This window comes from Diabrotica undecimpunctata, chromosome 6 (genome assembly GCF_040954645.1).
Source record: "Diabrotica undecimpunctata isolate CICGRU chromosome 6, icDiaUnde3, whole genome shotgun sequence".
Taxonomy (NCBI): domain Eukaryota; kingdom Metazoa; phylum Arthropoda; class Insecta; order Coleoptera; family Chrysomelidae; genus Diabrotica; species Diabrotica undecimpunctata.
Genome location: NC_092808.1, coordinates 150962989 through 150975831, shown reverse-complemented (window position 1 = coordinate 150975831; position 12843 = coordinate 150962989). Strand labels below are relative to the sequence as shown.

At 35.6% G+C, this 12843-nt stretch overlaps 1 protein-coding gene across 5 annotated transcripts in view; it reads left to right on the top strand.

Annotated features, from left to right (window-relative positions):
- Positions 1-12843, top strand: part of ERR (estrogen-related receptor) — a 109877-nt gene that overhangs the window by 20028 nt on the left and 77006 nt on the right. Inside the window, exon 1 of one of the 5 annotated variants that reach the window (XM_072535766.1) lies at positions 5481-5999. The exons of the other annotated variants lie outside the window; for them this stretch is intronic. Coding sequence (XP_072391867.1) covers positions 5976-5999 — 24 coding nt within the window. The 5' untranslated portion in view covers positions 5481-5975. Of the gene's footprint in view, positions 1-5480; positions 6000-12843 lie in introns of those variants that run through there. 5 annotated transcript variants of the gene reach the window in all.

Genomic DNA, 12843 nt, shown 5'->3' with positions numbered 1-12843 from the left:
CGGCACTTATACGGTACACTACCCCGTCGAGTTACAATAGCGCGCTCACTGGCTGCGTATTGTCTCGATCGCCCGTGCTTCTCGCGTGGAGCACTCTCAGGTGCCTCGTTCTTACTGCCCTGTCTGGCCGGCTTCGTTCATTTTTTATGAGCCCGTATTCTCAATTTCCGATCGTAGTACCAAGGTCGAGTTTTTTATTTTTTTGCTGACTGAGTCCCCGTGATTAAACCTGGTCATGCGCTGGTGTTATTTTCCAGCGAAGGTCTATGTTTTAAACGTGATTTTTTCTTTTAAACAACCGTGGCGACCTGATATTTGAGACTCGTGTAATACACTTAAACTAGGTCGAGTTTTCAATCTTTGTTTAATGTGAAATGTATACATTAACTATGTCGAATTATTTGTTCTTTATTCAATTTGGAATATATATAATAATTATTTAAATAATTATTACTCTTTTCTAGGCTAACTACCCCTTATTTTTTTCTTCTTTATTTCCTTGCTATGTTTACATTACACTACCAATTGTTTTTTTAATGAATTAACATTGAAAGATCCCAAAGAATACTTGAAAACTAATGAATTTGGCTAATTCGACTGGTTCGGACTTATTTATTCGATGAATCAGTGAGCACAGGCGCGTGGTGGGAGGTTCTTCTCGACCTAAAATATAATAAAATGGATCGACTCGACTAAATGATTGTTGTTCAGACAGGTTTAGGTCTAGTCTACTGTACCGCCTAATGTAGCATCTTTTTTTTTAATTCCTGCACTCAAGGTTCTTCGCCGTCTAATGGTTACCGTTAGCTTTGTAGTGGATAAAGGGCTCTAAAATTCAAGTTCTGATTGCCTAAAAGATATTCCTATGCAAATTTACTAATCATCAATTGATTGAATATAGGGAAAAACATTTTTAAGCGCTTTTTGGCATTTTCGCCCCACTGTGCGGTGGTCCAGTCCAGGTCTGAGTGGAGATACATTGAAAAACAGACAGACCGAAAAAAATTAGCCCTTATAGACATATCCTTTTTTCTCACCTTGATGTTATAAACATAACTCGGTTACGATCGTATTGACTGACAGTTTATGAGCTTTCAAACGTTAATATTTGTGTAAATTAAAGCTTGTATATCTAACAGAAACAATCAGAATATATTTAGACTTGGAGAGGTCTGCGTTCAACAATGGACGTCGTAGGCAGTTTGTCCATGATTGATGATGATAACTTCGGTACTTTCTAATATGTATATATTATGTGATTTTTAAACACCTGAATAGTCATTATTTTAAAAGAATTTTAATTGAAAACATCAACCGTTTCGATAAAAAATATATCGTGTGTGGCCGCATAAACTATATTTTTGTACTCTTCACTTTTTACAACAATCCGATCTCGTACTTGACCTCGACCGTGTAACTAAAGCTCGAATCTCATATAAAATACAACCCAGTGGCGTAACTTAGCGATGGAATGAACACCATTAAAAAAAATATATCGGATTTATTATGCCCCTTCGTTCAAATTTTTCTGTGATTTTCTATAATATTTATCTTTTAAGTTTCCTGCTGCCATCGCTTCAATGATATCGTCATATAAATTCGGCAGCAACTGCAAACTGTGTTAACTATACTTTTATATGTCTTCTCATTTATATTTTGATCCATTGTAATTTCGTTACTTCTTTCGGCTGTTTAACGTGTTGCCTAATGCTAGTAGTTTCCAAGTCGTGTCACTGTAGCCAAGACCGTAGCAGCAGTCGTGTCCAAGTGGCTTTTCGGAGCTACAGGACGAACCGAATAGTTCTAGGGTGTTGGTGACAACCGGTCGTAAAAACCGATCAATAGGATGGAACGAGAGTTGGTGAGCCGTCGCTTAAGGTGTCGGGATGGCAACAACGAGCACAGGGCGCGATCTAGTTTTTACGTCTTGTACGTAGGAGCAGCAACGTGGCCGTGTTTGAGGTGTCGGTAATCGGTATGTCCTACTGGTATCAGTCCGGAAGGGGGTACCGGAAGGGGGTATCAGTCTCCTTCTGAACGTGCGCCTACGAAACGTGCTTGTAGCAGAAGAAGAGTGGTAAAGCAGTAGGCTTTACGGTCCGTTATCCCGCCAGCGTACAACTGTTCGTACTTTCAGAGATCACGGGCAGCGGTACCTACGGCAATACAGGTACTATGGGGAGGGTGGAGCCCGAAGATATGGCTATCGTGCCCTCACTGGAGACGGAATTGCAGGGGCATTGGTTCTAACAGAATAGGATAGACTTCCTCTCGGACGTTGGCAATACCCTTTATACACCTACTCTACTCAAACGGTAGCGTATTGGGTCTTGTTCTAATGTTCGGGGGTCCCCGTCCTTCACCACCCGGGGAGGAAATCCTCGAATCCTCGGGAATTTTGTGTTGACACGGATTCCTTGATGGGTAAGGGGTCCAGGTTTTATTGGGTTCCCCCTGCGCATATGTGTCCTGCCATCGGGGGATGCGCGCCAGAGGTGGCGTAGTGTTTAAGATCATAGTGCTCCGGGAAATACAATCCAAGTAGTGATGCTACCTTCCCATGTGTAAAGGATGTGTCTGGGCACTGATGTAACTGGCAAGGAGGCGGAACAGCGGTTTTGCTAGCAAGTTGAAAGTACTGGAGTTGACCGCATCCGTCTCGTAAAATAGGATATTCAAACTTTTGTGCTGCAGCAATTTGGATTTACTGCTTCATTTACTGCATTTAGAGCTTCATTAGTTCATCATAAGTTTTTATTATCTTTAATAACGTTCAATCATTGTGAACACTAACGGTTTGAACTATACTTCTGAAGATGCTTATTTGTTTTTTTTTTCGCACCTTTTGTCAGAGAAGATGGCTAACGGTTTGTATTGTAGTTGTTCATTTGTGCCCTTATTCAAAGATATCTAAACATTTGCTGGTTTTTACAGTGTTCATTCTGTCATTTTTGTTGCTCGTTTCATTCTCTTCATCTTTCTCGGCTTTCACTTCTTATTCTTACGTGCCTGTCCGTCCGGATGTTGGCGATCATAATGGCTATCCTAACTTTGCTTGCAGTTATTCGGAATAGTTCCTTTTGTAGACGTATTGAACCACTTTCTCAGGTTTTGAAGAATTAGTTGCAACAAGCCATATCTCTGTTCATTTCTCATATCATAGATATTCTAATTTGCGCTCTTTGATTATGTTAATAATCTCGCATTCCTTGCCCATTCTACGTAGGACCTCAACATTATTTACTCGATCCACCCACGAAATTCTTAAGATGCGTCTCCACACCTCCACCTCCAGCACCACATCTCGAAGGCATCGAGTTTTCCTGAAGAAGCTTCAGAAAGTGTGCCTCTAACGCACCGACTTTTTCGAAATCTTTTTCGGGCGCATCCTAAGTGTAAGCCTTAGGCATACTTACTGCGCAACAATCTGCAAAAGCTCATTTTTGGACATTGTCTCATTTAAAGGTAGTTTATTGTTAGTTAACGAATCTTTCATTTCAGTCTTGGTTGAAGACATGTTTGGTGCTTTCTCTAACAACATGCTATGGTATGAAGCGTTATCCATTATAATTCGGGATGGTTCAGACAAACTTTAATAGTTGATTTTCAAACCACGATAAAAAATTTGCTTTATTCATTTTCCCATGGTAGTCTATTAAAGCCGATTCATTACCAGCTTGAAGACTAATGTATCTACAAAAGAATTTTATTTCAATAACTTCAATATATTACCATTTTCCATCAGTTGTAATATATTTTAAACTTCTTTTATTCTCATCTTGCCATGAGCGACAGATAGATCCATTCAGAAAAATCCAAGTCTCATATATAAAAATAAACGTGTATCTTGTTCTTCATGTTTATATTTTTGATGTACTTAATCTAAAAAATTCTGATCTCTTCACAGCAATATCAGACTGTTCCATCAGTCCTCGCCTTGGATCATCTTTTAGCAATTTAAAACCAGTGTCTTTCAGTATAATACTAAGTGACATATATGACAACCACTAAACAGTTCTTTTTCCTTTAATTGAATCCATAAATAGATCAAAGTCACATGATCTTCTGAAAATACTTTAATTTGGTTTCAAGTTAAACAAATCTGTTTAACTTAATACACTTTATGATATCAAACAAAAAGTATACTTATTTCGTTCATACATACTGTATTATTATTTATCAGTATTGTATTTATTATTTCAGTATTGGTAACTTCGTAGGCCTAGAACTCACAGTGGAAATATGTAAATTTAAAGCTGCAGCTACACGCTAACACAAAATGTATATTTTAAGCATCTACATAAACATATAAAAAATACATTACATTCTTCCCTAACAGCAGTCAACGGTAGAATAGGACCATGTTTAACACGTGTCTGTTCAAAATAATGAATCAAAAAAGCTGCTATCACAATTAAATCACACCAATTTTGTTCTAAAAAGAACAGACTTTAATTAATAGTAAATAGTAAACACAAATATGAAGCGCCAACAAAGCAACTGCCAAATAAGTGTTACCAATTTATTCCAAAATATCACATTTGTTCGATCGCAGGTAGATTGTGATCCGGAAAATTGCGCTTCATAAAAACTCCTTGTAATCATCCACTTATACAATTTAAATGAAACAGTTAATGGTGTATTTCTCTAAGTTTACATTAATAGAAATCTTCACATATTCTACGCGTGTATAATACAATATGTCTAGTGGCTGTAATTCCAGTGTATTTGGCTCAAAGATTCTAAGTAGGAACAGACCCACGGTTCGTAGACTTACTACGGTTGCCTCTTCCGCCTAACCAATGAACATTAAGCCCGAAACTGTACTCTCGTGACGTAATTCTTCCCCTTCAACCAATCAACACTGCAATCGACCTGCCCTCTACATTCAGTTTCAATCGCTAATAAATGGGTTTTGTATTCTTGTGTACTCTGGTGACGTAACTCAAGCATCCCCACCCCAGTCGGAAGAGGCAACCGTAGTAAAAGTCTACGAACCGTGGGAACAGACCTACCACTTGAATATTTTGTGTTGGTATCATGTGACGTTACTTACTGTGACGCGGTTGACGTGCATCAGGCTTTATGTTGTAGAACCAATATACTGTAGAACCATCAGGATTTATACTGGTAGGAGTTCTACAACTATACCAGTGAAAAACATACAGCGGGCATGGAGCCCATAAAGTTACGATTTGATCACGTAAATTTACAACCTAAGACGACTAATAGAGATACAATAATAACAAAAGGTTCGGTGAAATAATAAAATCTGTACTAGAGAAACAAAAACAGTTTCATACTTCTTCAAACATAAACATTATTGAAAGTAATTATTTGTGTTAAACCTTTGTTCACCAATGCTCAATATTATTCTATCGCAAAAAAGTTCGTGTACGCCACTGCTTGAACTAACCAACGCGAAGCTGGCAAGACAGCACGGCAGTAGTTCGTCCTGACCGTTCACAATCGTTCGTTCTAAGATTCCAGCGCAGTCTTGCGTTAAAATCGCATCTCTAAATCTTTTAACTCAATTGGACGACTAGTTCGGAACCATTTCGAATACGAAGTCCTAATAAATAACAAAAAACTTGTAGTAGCGGATTCGAAATCGAAATTCTCTGCAGCCGCCTGCTGCCTGCTGACCGAGTTTTACCGAACTTATCTCCAACTTTCGGAATAGCACGTGGTCCATTTCGATTGAAATCTCGGTTAATTCCTTATTCCTTCTTTATCTTCGGTTTCACGGTTGCTTCCTTCAAACTGAAGGCTTCAGTTTAGTTACGATCTCCGGTGGAATGCGAAGTGGTGTATTCCTGCGTCAATCGCGAAGCGGTCCCACTCGCTCGAACTTTTTTGTGACTCTCCGGTTGATTTTTTTGTAGAATTTTGTGTTGTGTTTCTGTTATGGATTATTGTTGGTGTTTTCAGAAATTCAGGACTACGTTAGAAAATATTTATAGTGTATATTCGAGATGGAGTGTTGGATGCAAGATGTGGTAGGTGATGTTATTAATATTATGTTTTATAAATTTTACTAAACAATCATGTTTTATAGTACTCCTTCCTTCCAGAAATTAGTGTTCAATCTTTGTAAAAATTGGTATTTTTGAAAAAATATTAAATTAAATCAAATCCAAATATATAAAAATATATAATTTTTAATTTCACTGAAAATATTTCTGTTTAAGAAACATTATCTGCTATTCGAGTCGCTTAAACTAAAGTTATGGAGTTTTGTGCATATTTTTATAATCATAATAGTCAAAACGCCAATGTATACAAATTGAATGCACTGCTATTACCCCATTCAATGAAGAAAAAAAGCTAAAAAAATCCTATACAGATATTTTGAAGGTTCTAGAAGGTAGATGAATGGAAGCTGATGAAAAATCCGTGAAGACCTACAGCTGATTTTGCTTTGTTTTTGTTTTAAAGAATCTTAAAAAATGAAAAACGTATTTTTTGTCTATAAAATAAAAAGTTTATTATACAATTTAGAGAAAAATGTTTCAAATACAAGTTGTAGATCATAAAAAGTTCTTTATTTTGAGAGTTTCCAAAATAAAATACATACACAATTGACCGAGATAATTATAGAAAACACTTATTTTTTTAGTAATTATAAATGTTAATAACTCTGTTTTCTTTTGCACAAACATATGTAATATAACTACTTAAAATTATATCAGTTAATGAATTATTAAAGTATCCCAAATTTCAAACAGATCGACCAAATAGTTTATGAGTTATTCAACTTGTTTATCCCGGAGTGCGATTATTTAAACATCTCTGCTTGTCCAAACAGTCACTCTAGAGGTATTTTATAAATCGCTTCATTTTATAAGGTTTATTAAAAAAGCTTCAACATTGTGTTGTTTGTTAAATTTGTTATTAAATAACAGTTTGAAAAAGGGCTGACTTATTATCGTCTAAACCGACCGTTACTTGATGGAAATTTCTTTTATATGACTAAAACACTGAAAACTTTGTTTTCAAAACCTCCACAAAATTTATTATAACTACTTATCACTACAGCTGTTTCGGCAAAGTGCCTTTCTCAAGTGATCTATTTTTTAGTTCATTGTCTCGATGGTCTTTGCTATTGGTTATATTTTCTCTTTGTGTGCTTTATCCCCTTTTATTTTTTTCACCTCTTCAAGACGTTTTTTTTTGAGAGTTGGCTTTTGTCGTTATTCTGGACAATCAGAGGTGAAAGGGTTGTTGAGCTAAAACGGTCCTTTTCAGATTTTTATTAGTGAAAATATAATAAATTGACTGAATTTAATAGTTTATAAATTTAATTTAATTAATAAGTGTGTAATCGCGTGAGGGCAGCTGTGGCTGTATCCTCTGCAATAGAGAGATATCATTGTGCAATGGGATCGGGAAACCAGAGAAAACCGGTCCCTCCCTGTCTAGCAAGCTCGAAGTGAACATTTAGTGGTTATATATATATATATATATATATATATATATATATATATATATATATATATATATATATATATATATATATATATATATATATACCCGGTATTTAGGCGGCACACGCCCTTCCGGTAGGGATCTATGGAGGAGTATCACCAAGCCGCAAGCCCTTATCTCTTGCCGTACTGCTCCACCATTTAGTGGTTATTACAGCGATAAAAGAGAGGAGTTGCCTCCATGGTGTCAATGTATTCATCAGGGAGTTCGTTGCTGCCAAGAGCCAGTAATTTAGTGGGGAGGAAAGGGAGTTTGGGTTTTAGGTCGTCTTTTAAATAGTTGCCCATGGATGAGCAGGTAGTTTTCAAAATATTTTGGACTCGGATGGTTTTGATTGTGTAACTCCTGATCAGAGAGGAGGGCCTCTCATTGATGGGCTGGATTGGATGTTCGACAGTTGATGAATATGGGCGGAGGGGTAGTCACGTCGTTTGTTGTTTACTCTACTCAGGATTCCCCGTTCCAATCTCAGCAGTTTTTGTGTGAGGTGGCGGTTAATCAAAATATAATAGAGATTAAATCTATACTCAATCACCGGCCTGATAAATGTTTTGTAAGTATGTATGAGTGTACGTGGATGTGTTTGTCCGAACTTACCATAGAGGGCATTGAGTAGACCGACTCTGCTCCTAACCTTGTTACAGGCTACTTCTAGATCGGTCCTCCAGCTTAGTGTTTGAGTAAACACCACACCGAGGTACTGAATCCGGTCACGGAGTTGGAGTCGGTCACCACAGAGTCTAAGGTTGTTTCTTCCGGCTATATTGTATGAATTTTCTCATATTCAAGAATTAATCATAAAATATAATCAATTTTGTGGAAATTTTGAAAACAAAGTTTCCAGTGTTTTAGTGTTATATTTATAATAGCTTTGATATTTTTTTATGTCACACCGTTTTAAGTAGGCTCAATGAAAAGCTGGTGAAAAAGCACACTTTCCAAAAAAAAAAACAGAACCTTCTAAACAAGAAACAATCTGAGATATAGCTGCGGTCTCCACTCTACTTTTCAGTGGCAGTATTTTACAAGCACTATCATTTCAACGGGTTATAACTGTTTACTTCTTCACTGTGTATGCCATATATCAGTTGGATCATAAAATTTAGATCTTTTTTTACAATTTGAGTAAGTTTCAGCTCTTAACGTTAATAAACAATGGAAATATGGTTTTAATAAAAAAAATGCTATCTGGTATCCTATTGGTCATAGATTTTTTTGAAAAGTGTGTTTTTCACCAGCTTTTCATTGAGCCTACATACAAGTATATGACATAAAAAAATGTCAAAGTTATCATAAATGTTTATAAGGTAAAAAGTTATCTGTTTATTAATAACAAAAAACTGTTTTTTATTAACAAATTTAATAAAATATTAAGATTTTTTTAATATGCCTTAAAAACGAAGTCTCAAAGAGTCGATTGCGATTTACGAAGTACCTCTAGAGTGACTGTTTGGGCAAGTACAGTTGTTTAAATAATCGTTCTCGGAGAAAAACAAATTGAATAACTTATACGCTGTTTAGTCGATTCGTTTGAAATTTAGCACACTTTAATAATTCATTAAATGCCACACTTTTCAGTAGTCATATTACATGTCATCATGCAAAAAAACAAAGATATGTATTAACTTTTACAAATTACTGCTAGATTAAAGGTTTTTGCAACTATCTTGGTGAATTTTTATGTATTTTAATTTAGAAACTCTCAAATTGAACAACATTTTAAGATCTACAATTTTTATTTGAACCATTTTTCTCTAAACTGAATAAAAAACGTTTTATAGGCAAAAAAAATAATTTTTTCACTTTTAAAGATTGTTCAAAACAAAAACAAAGCAAAGTCAGTTGTAGGTCTTCACGGATTATTCATCAGCTATCTCTCATATATCTTTTAGAACCTTCAAATATTTGCATAAGATTTTTACGTGAAATCAATGATTTTGTCCCAGATAGACTGGTGTATATTGAGAAAGGCAAACGTTCTTCAAAGGATACGAAAATTCAATTCATACGAAAAAGTTTGTTCAAAGTAGGTATCTTATGTTGAAAATAAAATGAATGCACTTTGAGCGAAAATGAGTCCCAGTATTGTTATTAAATCAACGCTGACTTTGGGTTCTACAACAGGTTTCTATAGTGTTTCTCTTTCATTTGATCTATTAGGATAATTTTAAAATCTGCGATGACCTTTTGATATTTGTTTCGATGCTTTGAGATGTATTTAATTATTTTTTTTGCTCCTTCCTGTTGTCCATCCAGTGGTGTTTATCATTATTATTATCTCATCATTATGAGCCAAAGCCTTCTTTCGAACAATCCTGCATTCACTCCTGCCTCTGGTAACTCTTCTCTATTCTCTAAATCCAGTAGTTTTTAAATCGTTCTCCAACTGTTCTATAGACGGTCACATTAATTTTTCTGGGTAGTTTTGAGGTGATATGTCTTTTCAAGTCATAGTAAAAACTTATTGGCAAGCATTATCCTTATTTTAATTTCTTCGCCGACGTTGTTATCCTTAGTCAACAGCGAGCCTTTTTTCAAAAAGTTCGTGCAAGACGATTATCCTCCTAATATTATACCTTTTATAAAGGAATTTTTAAATAAATTTTTTTTATAGCCATGTTTAAAAAACAGCTCTCTAACGCTATTATGTTTATGCTTGTATCTTGTATTTTCATTTTTATGCCAGTTTAAAAAGATATTTTAAGATTTCTGCAGATATATCTTTATATTTTATTTAGCAACGCTAGTTAGTATTCCCCTAATGAGAAACTTATTTCTCTCAGAACAGGTTGTGATTGCTCCAACGCCAGCATAAACTTATTTAGCACCTATTGTACGTTTCTAGGCCACTTGCTTTTCTCATTGTGATACTAAATTTGATCAAAACAGTGGTTTCTTTTGATGCAGTGCATTAACAATTTCTACTTCATTATCTTCGTTGTGAAAATCAAATTATGTAGTTACTTTATTTAAATGTATGTCAATTAAGTACACACATTAAAATACTCTAGGGAACAAAAACAAAATGCAAGATTAGGGAGGGATTTCAAATATTTTTAATCAAAAGTTATAAACAAGTGTCCCAAATATAAAATAAACATTTTTTTTAGAATTATAGCGAGTCAAAAAATGTTAAAAAAAAGTTAAAAACTAATTTGTTTCCCCTTAACTCCCACCAAAGTAGTCTTTAGGTTAAGTTAGCAGAGTGTATGACTTCTACGGTTGTTGATTACTGTTGTACATCTGTAAGGCAAACTCATGATCAGATGGTCAATGTCTTGCTGTGGTATTCCGTTCCACTGAATTAAAAGGTCTTCAAACAGTTGCTGTCTTGTATTGAACGCAATATTTTGTTGTAAAATGCGTCTACCGAATATGTCTCAAACTTGCTCAAATAAAATTGGGGACCAGCTTGTTCTGCAAAGGGTACAACAATAGGTTCGAGAATAATATTGTGGTAGTCTGTTGCATTTAGAAACCGTTCCAGACAAACGAGATTGATTCTTCCACCAAGATTGATGCCACCCCATACCATTATATTGCCGCCTTGCTGTCTATGAACCTCCTGCACGGTAGCCAATGGTTCAGCATTGCCAAATCGTCTCCAAATTCTTGTAAGTCTTGTATCTGGTGCAAATCCAAATCGGGACTCATCTGCGAACAAAGTAGAGCCCACTCACTTCCAACCCAATTTGCGTGTTCTTGTGCCCACTGAAGTGGATGAACGCGATTTCCTCTGGATAACACAGGGACACTCACAGGTCTTCGAGCATTTAACTCTACTTCAGGCAGTCTATTCTAATGGTTTCTCCACTTAAAAACACCTGATGGGTTTCTTGCAGCCTCATTTGTAATTGTTTGCAGTTACAGTTCGATCTTGCAAAACCTGCAACATAATTAAAACTGTCTTCAATCTGGTTATTTATCCTTGTACGGCCATCATCACCAGTTTCATGATACGTTAACCACAAACGATTAATGACACTTCTGACTTCTGCCAGGTTGAATCATCCCGATAGCACGCCACTGCGTCTGGTGATTTAAATGATGTCTCTCCATTATTGGCAATTGCAAAACTAAATAAAAAACCACATAGACATCGAAAATCAAGTACCAGTATAGAATGGTTTCGAAAAGTATGTTAAACAAGTTGGCTACTTCAGTATAAGATCTTTTCCTATCGCCTTAGCCCTTATCATTAAAACAGTAATTCTCTGTTTTTCATTCAAAACCATCCTTATTGTAGAGCAGGGATCCTCACTAGGATTTTTTGAGAGCCTAATAGTTTGAATGAAATTTTCCTCAGGGCCGCAAGTACAAGTGATGGTATGAAATAACTTTAAAACTATATGACTATAACATAAGTGTATTACAAGTTACGTAAAAACAATATAATTATAAATTTTACGGACTGTTTTGCATGTAAAAAGTAGGAAAATGTCTTTTACTTGACTCCAGGAATGTCGAGTCCTGAATTTGTTAATTCTTTGAAGTCTACGGGCGAAATCTTTGACAACTCTCTAAAATGGCATCTATTTTAGAAGGTTGGGAAGAAACTGAAATTCTCAAAACGTTTTCAACGTTCTCACTAGTTAGCCTAGATCCGTACTTGTTTTTTATGAACTTCAGCTTACTGAATGTAGATTCACAGACATATGTAGATGCAAAAATACACAAAATTTTCTGAGCACAGTCAATTAAGTTAGGAAATTTGTCATTTTCAACTGCTTCCCAAAACTTGTAGTGGGCTTTTTCCTACTTTTTTTTTTCAAAAATACTTTTGAGCTCTGTATCATTCTGAAGATCAATTAACTCATTTTTCAAATCCCTAGCTTCGTATCCAAAAATAGAAAGATGAGCTACATTTGCTATTGTTATTGCCCGTGGATTTTCCACCAAGCGAAATGGTTCTTGGAACTTCCTGAAGTCACTAAACCTCACAGACATTTCATCCTTTAGGTCTGCTAACAGCTTCAGTAGGTCAGAAATTTCTTGACTTTCATCTGGATTTTCATCAAACAGTACTTTAACGGAAGGAAGGCTGGAATAATCTTCATTTGACAATTTTTCAATATACATATTCAGCTTCTGCTCCAGTGAAAACACAATACTCATCATTTTCGTTACAATGTTATTGTAGTCTCCTTGCAATTTGGTCAATGTTTCATTCATAATGCTCATTGTATCAGTGAGAAACGCTGCTTTAAGCCACCAACTAAAATTATGAATATCAGGAAACTCTTTATTCTTTGTAGCAAAAAACAGAGTAATCTCATGTCGAATGCTGAAGAAACGTTCCAAAACTTTACCCTTATTCAGCCATCTCACTTCTGTGTGGTAAAGATTGTCCCCATA